At 48.8% G+C, this 18,995-nt stretch overlaps 1 protein-coding gene across 2 annotated transcripts; it reads right to left on the minus strand.

Annotated features, from left to right (window-relative positions):
• Window positions 1-4,339: 4,339 nt before the first annotated feature.
• LOC309854781 (NXPE family member 3-like) lies at window positions 4,340-17,963 on the minus strand. 2 transcript variants are annotated; one of them, XM_082714250.1, is made up of 5 exons: window positions 17,855-17,963; window positions 12,954-13,678; window positions 8,240-8,313; window positions 7,921-8,133; window positions 4,340-5,982 (listed from the first exon to the last, which is right to left on the minus strand). In XM_082714250.1, the coding sequence occupies exons 1-5, from the start codon at window positions 17,957-17,959 to the stop codon at window positions 5,450-5,452; spliced, it is 1,650 nt and encodes a 549-aa protein (XP_082570376.1). In that variant the 5' UTR covers window positions 17,960-17,963; the 3' UTR covers window positions 4,340-5,449. The 2 variants fall into 2 exon arrangements, with proteins under 2 accessions (XP_082570376.1, XP_082570377.1); XM_082714251.1 differs by lacking the exon at window positions 8,240-8,313 and having other exon boundaries at window positions 5,480-5,982.
• Window positions 17,964-18,995: the final 1,032 nt, after the last annotated feature.

Below are 18,995 nucleotides of genomic sequence, written 5' to 3' on the forward strand. Positions count from 1 at the left end.
ACTGATTATTATTACAAGATCCTGGATGATCTGTTTTAGGTTGACAATATTGGCAGGACGCTAAAGATGTGGAATTTCAAGTATTACATATTTATGTCGTAAAAATTATCTTTTCTCTCAGTAAAAGCACTGAATATGTTGTTATCAGCAATATTTCCAAATAACGTATTTTTTTTTTATCGACAGCAATGCCAAATTAACAACATTCCTTTGTCTAAGAACACCAATAGGTCTTGGGAAAAGTCTATCACACGGCTAACCCAAGAAACACTCCTTTTAATTTTTTGAATTAAAATATAATTGACATATAGTACTGTATTAGCTTCAGGTACACAACATAATGATTTGATATTTTTATTATTTCAAACGATCATCACAATACGTCTCGTTGACTTTCTCTGTGTGTTACAATCTCATTGGCCACCTGTGTGTGGCCAGGCTCAACTACATGGCCTTTGCTCTATAAAAGTTAGTCTGTGGGGTGCCTGGGTGGCTCAGTGGGTTAAAGCCTGTGCCTTTGGCTCAGGTCATGATCCCATCGTCCTGGGATCGAGTCCCCCATCGGGCTCTCTGCTCGGCAGGGAGCCTGCTTCCCCCTCTCTCTCTCTGCCTGCCTCTCTGCCTGCTTGTGATCTCTGCCTGTCAAATAAATAAATACATTTTTAAATAAAATAAAATAAAATAAAAGTTAGTCTGTGAGGATGGGAGGGGTTGCCCTCTCTGTAAGAGGCGGCCCCAACCCGTTGGTTTGATTCTCCATGCTTGGTGGGAAATAAAGCTTTGCTTGACCTTCACTTTGTATCAGTCTCACTCCTTTGATCACGGACCCTAACATTTGGGGGCTCATCCGGGATCAAACGACCAGACTGAGCCAGCATCAGAATTCCTGGAAAAAGCCTCCAGAGGTACGATCTCAAGATTTTATTCTGTGAGATCCAGTCTGTCTGTGTGGTTGCAGAGCTCCAGGGTATAGCCCACTGGAGAGAAGTTGGATGCAGCATTGCTCCCTAGGGCTGGAGTGGATGTGGGGATGCCCCATCCCTCCTCTGGTAGATTGCCAGGGGGTTCGAGTCCCCCTAGGTGGTCGGGAGACTGAGAAAATCCCCACCAGTGGGTGTTTGCAGGGGACCAAGAAAATCCCCACCGGCTGTTGGGTCTGCGGTTGTCTGTCTTGTCTTTTTGTTGTCTGTTGTGTTGCTTGTTATATTTATAGGGGACCAAGAAAATCCCCACTGTCAAATGTTTGTAGGGGACCAAGAAAATCCCCACCAGCAGGAGGTTCTGGGTAAGGGCCGCAGGGTCTGCGGTTGTCTCTGTCTTGTCTTTTTGTTGTCTGTTGTGTTTGAAGAAATGGGGTAAGCAGAGTAGGGGGACTCTGACTTTCATCTCTCCATTCCTCCAAATAGATGTGGGGCTTCTCCCTTACTTATTTCTTGGTTAATGGCTATAACTGGAGACAACTGTGGTTAGTCTAACTCGAGACAGAGACTTTAAGGAATATTCCCAAGCAGCTGCCAAAACTCTCTTTGTTTTGGGGAAATTTCTTGCCTTCTCTGGCCCGATGTGGACTGCCTAGCCCCTCCCCCTTGCTGGTGGGAAAGCATGGCGTCTGCTCCTCTGTTGGAGCTGATGAGCTCTCAACTTGGTAACCCTTTCTCTGCCTTCTGGTGGCACTTTGTTCTTCTGTCTCCCCCTTCTGTTTCTGCCCCAACTTGGCTGTGGCTTGCATAACTGGCCTCTAGACCATTCTCGGTGCTTCCTGCACCACGACTCCTTTCCTCTTCACACTTAAGGAGCAAGAAGAGCACCCCCTGGACCTAACACCCCCCACTCCAGACCTTCCCACCATGTCTCAGGTAAACATTCAAAGTGGAGTGGGCCCAGGTGGAATGTAAATCAGTATATGAACTAAGTTAAGTTTGTTGGTTTAATTAGGATGAACATGTCTTTTGAGTTAACAGCAGTAAATGTGAAACTTCAATCAAAGTTTACTGAGGGTCAAATAAGCTTGTGTTATTTGTTGACATCTGTCAGCAAAGAGATGACTAAAACTAATGGTTAATTGTCTGTCTCAAAGTTTTAATGGTTAATTGTTAAAGGAGCTTTCAGAGTCTTTGGTAACCTGAAACGTTAAAGTTTTGCTTGGCTGACAAATGGAATTAAATTTGTTGGACATCTAGGTCTTAACCAAATGGGATAAAATGCTAGAGTGCGGGTTGCTTGAACCAGGTTTGTGCTTTTGAAATCTGTTGGTAAACATGTTTTGGGCTTAACTGATTCATAAATTTGCCTTCTAAGATTTCTGTTGTAACAGTTCACAACTGGTTAATGTTTAGTCTTCACTAGAGATGAGATGTTTCTCAGAAGATTGTAAATGGTTTTCTGTTTGCCTGCCCAGAATTGTAAATGATATCTCTTTGACTCATATGACTTTTCCTTGATATGCTAAGTTACTCAGGAAGTACTGCTAAACCAATGATAAACCTTGGGTTATATTGGGTAAATGCTGTAACTACTCTAGAGGTTCTATACACTTCCTAAAGTTTTAATGTTTTGATAGGGTCATCAGTTGATATTTAACCATATCTATTCTGAGTTTTTGTCATTTTTAATTGTTTTAATTCTCTTGTAAAATGAATTCCGCCTCAAAGGAAATTCATATGGGAGACTTTCAGGACAAATTCAGGTCTTTGATATGTTGAAATCCTGGAACTGAAATGGGTAAGAATTTCCAGAAGTAAGAGTTGCATTCAGACTAAACCAGAATTAGTTGCATGGGGCTAGATGAACTGAAAGATTGTAATGTTGTGTCTCTTAATGTTTTGTCTTATTTTAAACAATTACTCGTTCTGTAATGTTTGTTCTTCCAGACTAGGGAAACTTTTCCTTAAGTTGTCTGTAATTTACAGAGATGTAAAAGTATTCCAAACTGCCCACACTGAGACAGAGAAAGAAGTGGAAACACATCCTTACCAACTCGGAGACTTGGTTTGGATATGCTGCCACTGAGTGGGAAACTTGGAGCTTCACTGGATGGGACCATTTACTGTCATCCTGACCACGGCCATGGCAAGAAAAGTAGAAGGCATCAGGGCCTGGATTCACATGGGTCTCGTCAAATGAGCCGAGGACGAGGATGTACCCCAGGATGGATGCCACTGCCAATGGACCCAACAGATCATGGACTAAAGCTAAGTCTCAAAAAATAATGAGTTCATTGAGTTCATTGTTGCTCCTATTGTTCAAATATAGGTGGGATATATAGACAATTGCAAAATAGAGGAGGGCTTGAAATACTATTTCTAGAAAAAGGGGTCTCTGCATAGCCCTAGGAGAGGAATGCTGTTTTTGGGTAAATCACACTGGAGTCATTAAAAACAGTCTGGCAGCCATTAAAAGAGGACATAGACCTGGCTGACAAGTCAAGGATTTGACTAATATGCAAAGAAAAGGGAGGAAAGGAAGAGCCTATTTAGCCAGAGTGATTTCATCTCCGTTAAACAGGGATTTTGTCGTTTATGCAGTAAAACTTAAACTGATCCTGCCCTTCCCCCAACCAGAGGAACTTACTTAGAAGCAAGTCTGGGAAACCAGTAAAATGTGGTCCACCAGTCCCTGATAAAAGAGCCCAAATACAGGGGTGGGTGAGGTGAGGTGGAGATAACACCGCTCGAATGCAGGGATGAGTCTGGCCAGATGGAGTCTTCCAGTCAGTGGGGCGTGCAGACTGTCTCCCTAGCTACCAAGGAGTGTGGGTCCTGCCTGTCGGGCACCTTTTGGGAGCCAATTCTGACCAAGGTGAAAGTCTAGTTCAAATAGCTACTATGGGGTGAATTGTAATTCAATTGGTGTGTGGCCTAGTATGACTATGCAACTTTCTCTCTATGTTGCAATCTCACTGGCCACCTGTGTGTGGCAAGGCTCAACCACATGGCCTTTGCTCTATAAAAGTTAGTCTGTGAGGCTGGGAGGAGTTGCCCTCTCTGTAAGAGGCGGCTGCGACAGATGGTTTGATTCTCCATGCTTGGCGCAAAATAAAGCTTTGCTTGATATTCAATTTGTATTAGTCTTGATCCTTTGATCACGGACCCTAACATGACCTCCTCCACCCATGGTGGCCCCTTCCCCACCTCTGGCAGCCACTGCTTTGTTCTCCCTAGGAGTCTCTTCATCCCCCCCCTGCCCCCCAGATTCCACATGTAAGTAAGATCATTTGTCTTTCTCTGTTGTATTCAGTGAGCATAAGGCCCTCAAAAGCCAACCACATTGTTCCAAATGGCAGGATTTTTTTTTCCTTCTTTCTTTCCTTAAAAGATTTTATTTATTTGACAGGAAGAGAGGAAACACAAGCAGAGGGAGTAGGAGAGGGAGAAGCAGGCCTCCCGCCAAGCTGGGAGCCCCATGTGGGACTCGATCCCAACACCCTGGGATCACGCTCTGAGCCGAAGGCAGATGCTTGACGACTGAGCCACCCAGGCATCCCGATTTCTTTCTCTCTTATGGCTGATTAATATTTTACTGTGTATATATGTTACCAGACTCTTATATACAGACTTGGGTCTTTGTACCCAGCTACAGTAGAAACCAAGGCGGGACCCCAAATTTAAAGGTACAGGCAAGGCTTTCTTGGGGCAGCAGCTACCGCTGAAGGGAGACACAGTCACGACTAAGGTGTCACACTGGCTCTCTCAACAACAGCCAGGGCAAGCTTTAAAGGGGCTGAGGTGGGAAAAAGGAATGATGCCCGTCAGGTAGGAGCAGGGACTCCCAGGAAAGCGGGCGGTGTCTGCATCTGACACAACCTGCTCCTTCCTACCCTGGGCTTTCATTTGCATGAGGAGTCTCCACCTCTGGGCATGTTTTTAGCATTAAAATGAGGAGGAAAGTCAATGAAACGTCAATTTTGGCGACCACGTGTCTGGCATCATTTTGAAGTGGTCTGAGTTTGCTCCTTGGTTCGTGCACTGCAGGAAAGGGAGGGCCTTGTTCCCAGGGTCCTTCTCCATCTCATCTAGGCCACATTTCCTTTATTCATTTATCCACTGGTGGACACTCAGGTTCCTTCCATGTCTTGGCTGTTGTAAATAAAGCTGCCGTCAGTGAAGGCGGGGGTACAGATACATTTCTGAGTTCGTGTTTCCTTTTCCTTCAGATAAATACCCAGCAGTGGAATTGCCGGGTCCTATCTGTAATCTCTTGTTTGACTGAAGTTTGACTTGGAAGGCTCGCTGACACTCTAAATGGAGACTCCGGCACATAAAATGACAAGCCTCGCAGGCACGGATGTGACAGATGTCGCTGGACCACTGCCAGGCTTCCCTCGCAATTCTTGCTGGCCTGGGCATGAGAAAAGTCCGCGAAGAGTTGAGGACGGCTGAAGGGGAGGATGTCCAGGCTTGATCATCCCCTCAGCTTCTCCGTCCACGCAGCCCAGGACCCGCAGCAGCGCTCAAGTGGGACAAACCAAGGACAGGAAGACGTTGACTTCATTGCGGACGATAAGCCGGCCTGGGTGGATCCTGTCGGGCAGGCCCAGACTGGAGGTCATCTCCCAGGCGTCCACAAAGGCCACACGGAGGTCAGCAAAGGCAGCTCGGAGAAGCCGGTTCACCTGGAGGGTGAACCAGTCACTGCCATACACGGACTTGTAGCCGGTGTTGGCCAGCTTGATGACCACGAGAGTGCGGGGCTCCCGGGCCAGCAGCGCTGCCACCGCCGCTCTGATCCCTGCGAGGCGTTGCACAAAGACAGACGGGGGAAACGTGGTGAAATGGGCGCCCAGGCCCAGCACCACCACGGTGTGGGGGCCCCCGGCCAGGCCCCCCAGTTCCCGCGCCACAGAGTGCAGGGAGGCCACCGGTGTGCGCAGGGAGCGCAGGGGCCAGCTGTGGGCCCGCCAGTGCAGCACGATGTCCCGAGTGGTCTCCACGGCCATCAGGGGCCCCGTGTGATACGTGGCATGTAGATCCACAGGCTTCAGAGCTGTGGGGAGGACAAGAGGAGGCTTAGGGGTTAATCTGGGCCTGTACTTCCTCATTTAAAAACACAAAAGATCTAACATCACTTTCCTCTTAGGACTCAAGTCGCTTCTGGCCTTAGCAGCAAGCAGGTTGTACTCTCCCTAATCTGTAAGATCGCCAGTGACCTCCCGGTTTCCAAGACCCCAGACCTCTTGGGGGTCCTGGGCCTCCCTGGCCCCCTGGAGCATTTTGTCTCGTCGATGTTCCTTTGGCTGCCCCCGCCTTTCTTAGCAGTGTGTGTGGTCACTCTCTGCGGTCTCCCCTCTGACCCAGCACTTCAACTCGGATTCACCCATCAGCTCCCTTCGGCCAGCCCTGGATGAAGCCTTACCCCAGGTGAGACAGTCAAGGCTGTCCGGATTCTGTCCTTGTGCAACGGTGGCCAGCTGGGGGCCAGAGGCTCCTGACATCTGGTCTGTCCCCTCAACTGTGTGCCCTGATAGAGAGCCAGATGCACCTGCAAGGAAAGGCCCTCCTTTCTCTGCACACAGTCCCTGCCTGTTGGCCCAACCTTGTGTTTCAGGGCTCTGTGGGCACAGGGGTCCCTTTTTCTATCTCACAGGAAGGTGCCACATCGGCTAGCAGAGGATCTGGTTTTCTCCACTTTCTGACTCGAGCTTCTGTTCATCTCTAGAGACATCTGCTTAGGAAAGTCACCTGCTCCACCTGCCATGCGCATAATTGTCCCAAAATGACCCGGGGGGCAGGGGTCACTTGACGTTGGAACTGGAGCCCTCTTTTCCCCCCAAAGGAAGGGGCTTCACCCAGGCTAATCCTGCAGCAGAAGGGTACATGACATCCCACAGACCTTAAGGCCTCTAGGTGGGAGCAGTGGGTACTTTTAGGACTTCTGTAAGCAAACGGCGGCTCACATCCCTCTTGTGCCCTGTGGGCTCTGCACGCTTCTCTGGGGTGATGGCGGGACAGGGAGGGGAGGTAAGTTTTGGTGCTGATGTTTCTTCTTTCCTCGGCTGTCATGTTGCCCCCACTCCCCAGTTAAGCATCCTCGATAACCCATGTCATGTTACATGGTAGGATCTGTGCACACAACGTGGAGGCTCTGACGGGACTCCGCTTGCACGACACTCGCCTCTTCTAACTTTTCTCCTCCGGGGAATAAACATGAAACTCTATCTGAGGCTCAGACATCTCCATTCAGTTCCAATCCCGTGTTCAAAAGCGTCATGCACACCCTCCCCGGAAGACCCCTCCTCACCTGTTCAACCCAAGGTGAAGAATATAAAATAAAGACACCATCGCCTCGCACTGCTGCTTCTTGCTCCCACATCTAGTCAGGCCCGCCAGGAACTCCCATTCTGAGTCCGTTTCCGGTTACCCCTAGTTACCTGGGCTCCTCCCCCCTCTCTAGAAGCAATCAGTCAACAAGCTGTCGGTTCCTTCAGGATGGTGGTTCCTGGACTGCTGACCCCGGCCTGCATACTGACCTCCGCTAACGAGGAACTGGTCTTTGGACTTCCCTTTTTCAATCCAATCAATCCAGCAAACTGAAATCTCTGCAAACATTCAGCGTCTCCCCAGTGTCACAAGATAAGTCCCCGGTTTCCCTACAATATTTTTCTTAAGTTGGAACTCGATGCCTTCCGTATCTACTGCCCGCCCCCCAGCAAATCCTCACTTCCGGCGAGGGTTATGGGGTTATGTATTCATCATTCTTCAAACCCATTCCCCCTCCTGTGAGAGCCTCCCATCATCAACCTAATTGTTGAGATTATGTGTAACTGGGCATCCTGTTCCCCATCCCTGTGTCTGCCCCAAACCCAGGCATCTGGTGCTTCCCCAGGGATCCTAAAGGTCCTTGTCCTGAAATCTTCTGTGCCTTCTCAAAGCCCTGGCTCTTCTCTCCTCCAAGGAGCCCCCCGCTCCCCTCACGGCCACTCACAGGGCACGGTGTCCCGCAGGTACTCCCACCACTGCCGGAGCGTGGAGTCCCCCATCATGTGGACGATGCGGCCAGCCAGGCAGCCCAGGATGCTGACAGCGGTGGAGAAGGAGCGGCCAGAGCAGGACAGGGAGTGCCACACAGCTCGGTGGTAGAAGCCAGAGGGCCTCGGGCCCGGGATCCCAGGGCGGCACGGTTGTTGAGGGGACACAACTGTAAATAATTATTTGTAAGCAAAGCAATCTGGGGGTACAGAAGAGTCCAAAGCCACGGGCACGGAAGAAGTGCTGCCTTTTCTGCAAGCCCCGGTGTCACTTACCCAGACTCTTGTTGCTCTCCTTGGCCACCCAGATTGGAGAAATACCCTGAGGGAGGACCTTGTCTGTCACATTCCTGAAGAGAAACCAATTGGCGAGAGGGAAGCCCTTAATGGGAATGTGTGATGGGAAGGAATCCTGGGCTGAAGGGACATGGGGCTTCTTGGACGAAAGGATGTCCTCAATGTCAGGAGCATCTGTCCAGTGTCAGGGCTTCTGGGAGACGGTGCGGGTCTGGGGCCAGGAGAGGATTGGACGCTGGTGTTCAGGGATCCAGGGACCCGGGTTCTTTGCCTTGGGGATTCCGTCAGTGCCGAAAGCAGAGCTGTTTTACAATGTACCCAGGATTTGGGTTTTATTTAGGTATTGCGAAGGCCAACGGATCAGGAGATGATGCCATGAGAAAGATAAGGGATTACCCAGAGTTCCTGAGAGGCAGGGGCACACAGAGAAGCACCAGGGTCAGTCAGGGGGCAAAGGGAGCAGGGGCAGAGGGCAAAACCTTTGTTGTGATTTTCATAGGAAGGAATAGGCAAGGAAGGGCAGGCAGCGGGTGGGGTGGGGTGGGGGGAGTTAGGATTGGATCCTTTGAGTAATGTCAGCAGGCTCTGGGCTATAGAGGGAGATTCTAATCGTCAGTACAGGCCCTCACCGGCCGGGGGTGTTGGCTTGGACTGTAAGAGCCGGGGAAAAGGAGGCAGGGTGGTGGTGTGCACTTAGGAGTGGGGGGTTGTGCTGAAGGCAGGTTGTTTGCTCTCTCCAGGAGCTAGCTAACCTGGGGAGTGGCCACCCCTCCTTGGTCTACAAGGCTGCAAGGTGTCAAAGCATCACAGAAGTACAGGAAATTAAAAGCATGAGTCAGGGCGCCTGGGTGGCTCCATCCGTTAAGTATCCAACTCTTGATTTCAGCTCAGGGCATGATCTCAAGGTCATGAGACTAAGCCCTGATTCGGGCTCTGCGCTGAGTGTGGCGGAGCCTGCTTAAGATTTTGGCTCCCCCTCCACCAGGCACGGAGCTCTCTTAAAAACAACAACAACAAACAAACAAACAAAAAAAACCCCATGATTCATAGGCTTGGAACGTTTTTTTGCAAGAAGTGCTGACTCTCCTCGTGGTCTCACTGAGCCCCTTCTGTTGGATTCTCCCTGACCATCATCAAGCCAGCAGTTGCTCCCTGGTCCCTGGGACCCCTCCCTCCCCTACTAAGTAGCCTGTTGTGGGAGCCCCTTCTTCCCAGGCTCCAGCCACAGCCCTTGGCTCCTCTTTCGAGATCACACTCCCTCCCTTGGTGGTCTCACTCAACCAAGATCTCCAGCCCAGTCTTCTCTGCCGAATTCCAGGTTTGTGAGTCTAGTCATTTGTTCAACATCCCCACTTGGTGTCTAATACACATGACCAAACTCCCCCTCTCCAACCCCCTACACCCCACCTGCCACTTTCTCACTCCAGCTGATGGCAACTGTCCTTCCACATGAGCAGGCCCCAGACCCCACACTCATCTGTGAGCTCTCACTTTTTGGCACGTTCCATGTTCTCTCAGGACATCCTATAGGTACTTCCTTCAGAGTATACCCAGAAATGAATCACTTTAGACACCTTGACTACCGCCACCTGAAGCAAAGGTCTCCCACCTTTCAGTCTCGTTGATTCTCCCTTAACCTGCAATCCATCCTGAAAACAACGGTCTGAGAGACCCTTTAAAAATGTGATCGGGGTGGGCACCTGGGTGGCTCAGTGGGTTAAGCCTCTGCCTTCGGCTCGGGTCATGATCCCAGGGTCCTGGGATCTAGCCCCGCATCGGGCTCTCTGCTCAGTGGGGAGCCTGCTTCCTCCCTCTCTCTCTGCCTGCCTCGCTGCCTACTTGTGATCTCTGTCAAATAAATTAAATAAATCTTTAAAAAAAAATGTGATCAGGGTGCCTGTCTTCTGCTCAAAATCCTGCAAGTGACTCCCCTTTCACTTACACCCAAAATTACGTTGCCTACAGAGCATTCCTGGTCATGCCATGTCCTTCCCTTAATGCTACTGGTCTTCCCCTGCCCCTTCTCAGTTATTGGACTTCCTTGCTGTTCCTTAGACACACCAGGCACACCCCGGCATTTCCTCTGCCTCGAACCTCTTCTCTCGGGTATAGCCTGGGTCTCATCCCCTTCAAGTCTTGGCTCAGGTGTCACCTTCTTAATGAAGTCTACCCTGACCCCCTATTTAACATTGCAACCATACTCCTAACCATACAACCCACCATACTCCTAATCCTCACCTCCTGTGTATTTTAATTTCCCCCAGCCTGTATCTCCTTCTTTAAAAAAAAAAAAAAGTTTGTATTTATTTATTTGAGAGAGAGCTTGAGAGAGAAAGCTTGAGAGGAGAGGCCAGAAGGAGAAGCAGCCTCCCCATGGAGCTGGGAGCCCGATGCGGGACTCGATTCCAGGAATCCAGGATCATGACCTGAGCTGAAGGCAGCTGCTTAACCAACTGAGCCACCCAGGTGCTCCCGTATCTCCTTCTAACATTCTATACACTACTTGAGTATTGCCAGGTTCACTGTTTCTGACCCTCCCTCCTGTCGTAAGGAAGCTTTCCCAGTGCCTCCAGCAGGCCCATGCAGGCAGACGTGCTCAGCTTGCATTTGCTGAATGAAGGAACGGACTGCCTGAAGGGCTGTGTCTGAGGAGGAGAGAGGAATTTGCTTCTGGGGAGAAAGGGTTGAGAATATTCCTACAATCTAGAAAAATGCCTGTGGATGGCCTTCCTTGAACGTCAGGGCTCTAGCGCCCTCTAGAGGCAAAAGCTTCCGGAAGCAGGTGAAAGATGGTCCCAAACTGGACCCAGGTGAGGTTGGCTGCTCTCCCAGCAGACCCCAAGGTTACACAAGTCTGGACAGTGGGCACCTTGGGGTGACCAGAGGGCCAAGGAAGGATCCCAGATGGCCAAGGTGTCAGTTTCTTTGCAAGACCTTAGGTGAGGGAGCTCTTGCCACCAGCCCAGCTGCAGGGGTCCTCAGATGGGATTAAAGTTGATGTAAAGAAAACACCTGACCTTGGAGCTGCAAATGCATGTCAACTACACATTTGCCACATGTGTACACGTGTGGTTATCTCTTTAACGCCCGTCTTCTATCAGCACACTGTGGCTCCCGCGGGACGGGGCCACTTCTGCCTTGCTCTCCCATTCCCAGAACCTCCAGGCCTTTGGACAATGTCCGACAGAGCAGGGGCCACTCGACAGCAGCAAAATACTTGGGACACGATTGTAAGAGCCATCAGAGCCGCTATATGCTGTCCCTGTTCCAAGCACTTTACACACGTTCATTTATTTGTTCTTTAACCACAAGCCTCTGAGGGAAGTTCTATTATTATTCCCCTCTACGAATGAGAGAACAGAGAGGTTAAGTGACTTCCCAGAGGTCACACAGATGGAAGCTGGCAAGTCGGAGCAGGTGGAGTCGGGATCAGAACCCACACACTCTCCCTCCAGAGACTCCTGGGCTGTACCCCGAGCGCCATCCCGAGATGGTTCCTGTAATTTCATCTTAGAATTACTTTTAATCGACCAATGCAGAAAGGGTGTGTGGTTCTCCTTTTCTGACCAAAGGGAGCATAAGAATTGGTCTGGAAAGACCAAGGTTTCTTGGCACTAAATTCTCATGCCAGGAAGTCAGTGTTAGTGGGAATTCCCCAGTCTGAGCTTCCGAGAGCCTCCCAGAGGCGAGCGTCTTGTGGGGCCAGCAGGCACCCCCGTAGCTCAGGCATCTCCAGCTTGGCTCACCTCCTCCCATCCTCATGACAGCCCGTGAGAACTTCTGTGCTCCTTGGGGCCACGGAACAGCACACATCCCAGCTGCCAGCCCTTGCCTCGCCGCAAACACCTCTGGCTCTTCTCTCCCCGCACTCAGTGAGGGTGTCCCCGCACCCCTGCCTTTTCTGGGACCCTGTTTTTGCCTCCATCTCTTATTCTCCCTGCTGGGGACCAGATGCCCATGTCTCCTGCCTTAAAAAAAAATGCCTCCCTCTTTCTTGGGGTCTCTCAAAATACCCCTCTCCTCCTTGGGATCTCTCTGTCCCCACCCACCACGCCTCAGATCTCAGGGACAGTAAGGCTCACAGTGAGCCACGTCTTCCCTCTCTCCCATTCTCTGTCTCCCCAGGGAGCCTTGCTCCCCCAAGACTGAGGACAGTTCTCAGCCCTTCCCAGCTTCCAGGCTGCAGGCTCTGCTCCCCTCTCACTCAGGGAGGTCACATCTCTCCTCCATACTCCCTGACCACACATGCTGGTGATTTCAGCACCACTTCTCTCCTCCCAAGAGCCCTCAGAAGAGCAGCGAGGCCTGGAATGCTTTTCTTTTGCCAGAGGTCCCTGGTTCTCCTTGAAGCTTAGCTAAGTTGCCACCTGCCTGACCGACTAGGTGGGGTGCCCCTTGTCCGTGCCCTCACCCCACTCTGTGAATACTACACTTAAGTACTCATCACACTGTGGGTTTTCAAAAGCCATGAGTCTCTTCACTGAAAATTTGGAGAGGGCAGGGATGCCAACCATTGCATGAAAGTAGCCAGCAGTTACTAGGAGACCTGGCCCACAGCAGGAAACATGTTTGATAGAATGGGACAGATAAATAAAGGTAGCTTTATGAATAAAGGTAGCTGGGGCAGAAAAATCACGGGGACCAGGGTTTGGGGGTGCGAGGCCGATATCCCAGATGATGTTGGGTTTCTTACCACGCCAGCAGGGCCTCCTCGTGTGGTGTGGTCACATTCCAATAATGTCCACTTGAATGGCCCACCAGCGAGTCGCAGGGCAGGGTGGGAGGCCGAGCACAGAACCAGAGCTCACCAGTGTCTTCATCCCTGTAGTGACAGGTGGATTCTTCTTCCCCAGTTAGTAGGGGGTTCACATTGCAAGTCACAATTTCTTCATGTCCTGTGGGTCCTCGAAAATAGCCCGTGAAATCGACCGTGGCCCACTGGTCTCTCCAGATTCCCCGCAGGACCCCAACGGCCTCACTGGAGTGGATCAGCCGCACTTGCACCTGGACCTGTCCAGCCCAGAGTAGGGGGAAGGTCAACAGGTAGGTGCCGTTCTCCAGATCCTGGATATCCCCAGGGACTCCTGCCTTCAGGTAGGGACTCAGGAGCTGTGCCCGAAACAGATCTCCACCATGGGTCTTGGGCCTGCCCTGGTGGTCTCTGGCGACAAGAATGGCCTCCAGGTAGCCGCCCAGGGTGTAGCTGGCCTGGGAAGGTCCCCTCAGGTGGTAAGTGGAGGTCTGGGGACTGGTGGAGGACAAAAGGTTCCCTCCATCTCCTGGGGTAGGAGGCCAGTGCAGAAGATGGGTCAGGTCCGAGAGCTCCTGGAGGAAAGAGCCAGAAGACTTGCAGGCTGGGTGGGGCTGTGGGGGCAGAGGAACGGTGCCATCATGCCAGGAAACTCTGATGTACAAGATCTGTGGGTAGAGAAAGAAGAACCTGTCAGACATTCGTGTGTCTTCACCTTTCTTCTGGGAAGGCATGGTCAGCCCACCAGACCTAGTTCTCTTACCTGCCCTACCTCAGGCTGCTTCTGAACCAAAGCTGGTGTCTCAGTCACCACCAAACACGTATGCAGATACCAACTCATGTTTAAAACCATATGTCTGTGGGTTTTGCTATATTTCTCAAGGTTGGTCATTTACCTTACACAGCAGTTGGATATCAGGACCGTGGAACTTAAAGGAGAACAGGAAATTGAGATGTTTCAAACATACATGATCTGGGGAAGATGGACCCTTCCAGTAAGATCTGACGATGACGGTTTTGCTATTACGCATTTCCACATTTTTCAGAATGTCCCACACCCTACTGTCTGGAAGAGGAAGAAACAGGCAGACGTGGTTTTTTCCCTCCTGCTAGAATATGCACAGGACAGTCACCCTCAGTGCGGGAAATGTCCCAGCAGAATTCAAGTTCATAGGTTGTGGACTTCAGACAATCAGTGCAGACCAACCTCTGGTGAGGCTGAAACCAAGAAGCTTTTGTCTTCTCTGCCTACGGACTTGCCTTCAGCTACCTCTGAAACCCAGCTTTGTTCTTTGCCAAAACCAGAGGTTGAATTGTATTAGGCTCTGGGAACATTGTTTCTTGGGCTCACTGCTCAGAGGAATGGGATTTTGCTATCATTTTCTAACTTTGGTGGTTGCGGGTCTGGCGCAGTGATAGTTTGGGAGTCCCGTTGGCCCTGAAGGCCCTTCTTCCTTGTTCTCTGTATTCCTTCATTCTAAACTCTCAGGGCATGTGTATGTGAGACAGCGATGCTGTAGGAGTGTGTCTCTTGTGCAGATCTGGGCTCTCTTTCAGGCAGGTTTCCCTAGGTCTAGACTCAGGGAGGGTGTTTGTGACAGACACCGTTGGTTGCCTATCCAATACCCCATTTTTATTTGGGACATAATACAGCCAAATGAGCTATATTATTATCATGTGGGGTATTATTACTGGCTTGAGCCGGTCTCAACAGTCACATTCCACACTTAACCTTCTTTTTTAAATGCAATGCAAGCTTTTCTTTCTTTCTTTCTTTCTTTTTTAAGATTTTATTTGAGAGAGAGACAGACAGATAGAGAGAACAGGAGTGGAGAGAAGCAGGCTCCCCATTGAGAAAGGAGCCCAATGTGGGGCTTGACCCCCAGACTCCTGGGATCATGACCCAAGCCGAAGGCAGATGCTTAAGTGTCTGAGCCACCCGGGCGCCCCTACACTTCCCCAGTGTTCTTGAGAGTTTCTCAGTTCTGGCTAATAAGATACAAGGAGAGGTCTGAGGAGAAGTATCTGAGACAGCTGTCACGTACCAACAAAGCTGGGGTCATCCCTATTTTATTTCCACCTGTGATGGGGATTCAGTCTCTGGAGGTGTGTCGGCCATCTTGCAATATGCTGTTTCTAATTTTGTTTCTCCTCCAGTACCTCCACTATTGGTGCTGGGGGTCACAGGAAGCATTCATAACATGAGAGGATTTCTGGCTGCTTCTTTGTGTCGTGATGCTGGGTTGGCACAGTGTGGGGAGAAGTAGTCCTGGAAGCCATTCCTATACCGAGACAATTAGCTACAACTTAGGTATACCCAAGAATGACTGCAAATCATATTACATCAAAACTAAATTGTTCCTCCACTCGAATTTCTCTTAACAGGCTCTAAGAAAATGCCTGTGATCTACCCCTCCAATATCACCTGACATGGGGGAAGTTGTAATAGGTACATGACCTTAACAGATGGAGGTCAAAATATTTTACTACTGTAAAATTTACAGAATCTCGTGACATTGCTAGCACACTGCCAAAGCAGGTTGCAGGCTGAATTTTGTTTTTCCTTAGAAAAACAAAAAAGTCCTGGCTTAGAGGTTCTGTTCTTAGAAAAAGGTGTTTTATAGATAACTGACAGTCCCTTCCTATATGAGATATCACCCCTTCAGTGTCCCAGCAGGCCCAATCACCCTACATTGAAAAGCCACCACTCATAACAGGTTAATGGAGTGGAGAGTCAACATTGTAGATGACTTGTACTTTCACTTATGGATGAAAGGATGCTGAAATTTCTAATCGTGAATCTGTCTATTTTTAAAAAATATTTTATTTATTTATTCGACAGACAGAGACCACAAGTAGGCAGAGAGGCAGGCAGAGAAAGAAGGGGAAACAGGCTCCCCGCTCAGCAGAGAGCCCAATGCCGGGCTCGATCCCAGGACCCTGAGATCATGACCTGAGCCAAAGGCAGAGGCTTAACCCACTGAGCCACCCAGGTGCCCCTGAATCTGTCTATTTTTATCTGAAGTTTCGTAAGTTTTTACTTTGCATATATTGAAACTCTGCGATTAGGTGCATAAACAGTTAGGTCTGTTATGTCCTCTTGATGGGTTGGTGGGCTGCTCATTTTTTTTTTTTTATTTGACAGAGAGAAAGAGATCACAAGGAGACAGAGAGGCAGGCAGAGAGAGAGAGAGGAGGAAGCAGGCTCCCTGCTGAGCAGAGAGCCTGATGCGGGGCTCGATCCCAAGACCCTGGGATCATGACCTGAGCCAAAGGCAGAGGCTTAACCCACTGAGCCACCCAGGCACCCCTGAACTGCTCCTTTTTAATGTTATAAAATAACTCTGTTTATCCCTTCAATTCCAGGCCAACACCTCAAGGTCTGTTCTAGTCTTCCCTTTTCCATTATCTGTAACTCCTTCAACAATGAGAAGCTCGTTTCTCCTTATCCCCAATGAATTTACTTACTTGCGTGATTTCCCTGGATGAAACCAATTTCCCGACCTTTTCCTGCTCTTTCCAAGCAACATGAACCCAGCATCATGGGATCAAGCACTGTATCAGGCTCCCTGCTCAGCGGGGAGCCTGCTTCTCCCTCTCCTTCTGCCTACCACTCTGCCTACTTGTGCTCTTTATCTCTCTGTTGAATAAATAATAAAAATCTTTAAAAAAGAAAAAAAGAAGAGATTCTCAGTTTCACCAGAACTAGTCATAGCAACAACATAAACTCATCCCAGGCTAAATGACAAAAACTTTGAACTGATGCCCAGAAAAAGGAGCTGTGGAAGCAACTCAGTTTGAAGACAACTGTTATCTAGCATAACATAAATGATTTGTGGGTTCCCTGGGTGGCTCAGTCGGTTAAGCACCTGCCTTCACCTCAGGGCATGAATCCAGGGTTCTGGGATCGAGCCCTGCATCGGGTTCCCTGCTCATCAGGGAGCCTGCTTCCTCCTCTCCCTCCGCCTGCTGCCCTGTCTACTTGTGCTCTCTCTGTCAAATAAGGAAATAAAATCTTTAAATACACAAGTAAATAAATACACAGATAAATAATTTGTTCTTTGTAAATACATAGATGTATATCTTTAAGGTTTCTTTTACTTTTTCCTCTATTTATTCCCGATAAAGCTTCTTTTTGAAGAATTCAACTATTTTCCAGCAGAACCAAGAGGAAAAGAAAACTTTTACATATGCACAGAGGTAGAGAGGGAGAGCAAGGTATCCTCAGAGACAAGGTATGGAGGCTATCTCAGTTTGAAGAACTAGAAAGGAGCCAGGTGGGCTGGAGCGGAAATACAGCACCTTGAGAAAGGAGAAAGCACGGAGAGCTCAAGTTTCCATGCTCCCCTCAGACAAACTGCTTTTTGGGCTAATGTTTTGGACTCCATTACAGCTACCCCTCCCTGATATAATATGCTCATTGTTTTTTTTTTTTCTTTAAAAAAAAATACACACACACACACACACACACACACACATACATATATTAGATTTTATTTATTTAATTGACAGAGAGAGATAGATTGCAAGTAGGCAGAGAGGCAGGCAGAGAGAAAGCGGGAAGCAGGCTCCCCACCGAGGAGAGAGCCAGATGAGGGGCTCGATCCCACAACCCCGAGATCATAACCCGAGCCGAAGGCAGAGGCTTAACCCACTGAGCCACCCAGGCGCCCTGCTCATTGTTTTTCTAAGAGCTTGTCCCTCTTCGCCACTTCTGTTTCTGGATTAGAAAGAGGAAAAAAGGAACGAAAAAATGGCAAGCTTCCCTCAGCCTCCTTCTCCTAGATGGAAAGCAACTGGTTCAAGCTTTAGGGACAGAGACAAATGGAAGGAAATATACTTACACAAATTGCAACAACTGATCCCACAATCATGGTCATGTGCCACTTGAACTGTCTGATGAACAGGTCTGTGGGAACCTGGAGTGGTTTTCTAGTCATCTGGTGCATGATCAAGAGCCTAGGTAGATAAAGAGTGTCATTATGGACATGGTGAAGCAAGAGTTTCCTACGATCTCTCCTACAAAGAAGACCAATAATGACAATGACTGTGGATGAGAAGGCTTCTGCCCAAGTTCAGGTGTCCAGTGGAGAAATTCCAGCAAGTCCCTTGGACCAACTACGATCCAACAATTCTATTTATGTCCACAAAAAAACCACATTGGAATGTTCATAGCAGCCTTATTCATCATATTCCCAAATTGAAAAAGAATACAGAAATATCCACCAATGGAAGATTAGATAAGCACGTTTTGATATGTTCCTACAACTGAATAACAACTAGCAAGAAAAAGAAAACATGATGAAAGAAGGTATGGATTAAAGGATTAAAGGGTATCACATTTCAAAACCAAGGGGGGAAAACCTATCTAATTATTTATAAAATATATACATATTATATAAGCATAGATATGTAAACATACATAGATATCTGTATGATGGTAATAGGATATGAAGAATATAGAAGGGCACACAGCAGATAATAATATTGATCATATGTAGGACAGAAACAGGGAGACAGGGTGTTCATTTAGGAAGAAGAGATAGGGAGAGGGAAAAAGAATCCATGACTTAAAACGTGCGCACGCACACACACACACTCACACACACAAAGGATGTGTAATATAATCCCATTCATGTAAAACTATACACACGTATGCCTAAATGCATAAAGAGGTTCTTGAAAGGATGGTTACCAAATAATTAGTTATCTCAAGATAATGAGATTTCAGGGGTCTTTTATTTTCTCCTTTATATTTCATGTGTTGTTCAAATTCAAGTAAAAAGCACGTGTTATTTATATGATCACTTTTTTTTTTTTTCCAAGAGAAAGCACTGGGGGAGGGACAGGAGGACAGAATCTCAAGCAGGCTCGCCCAGCCGGGGGTAGGGCTCAATCTCATGACTCTGAAATCATGACCTGAGCTGGCGTCGAGTGTCGGATGTTCAACGGACTGAGGTACCCAGGTGCTCCTATACGATCACT

Source organism: Mustela nivalis (assembly GCF_964662115.1).
Source record: "Mustela nivalis genome assembly, chromosome: 19".
NCBI classification, from domain to species: domain Eukaryota; kingdom Metazoa; phylum Chordata; class Mammalia; order Carnivora; family Mustelidae; genus Mustela; species Mustela nivalis.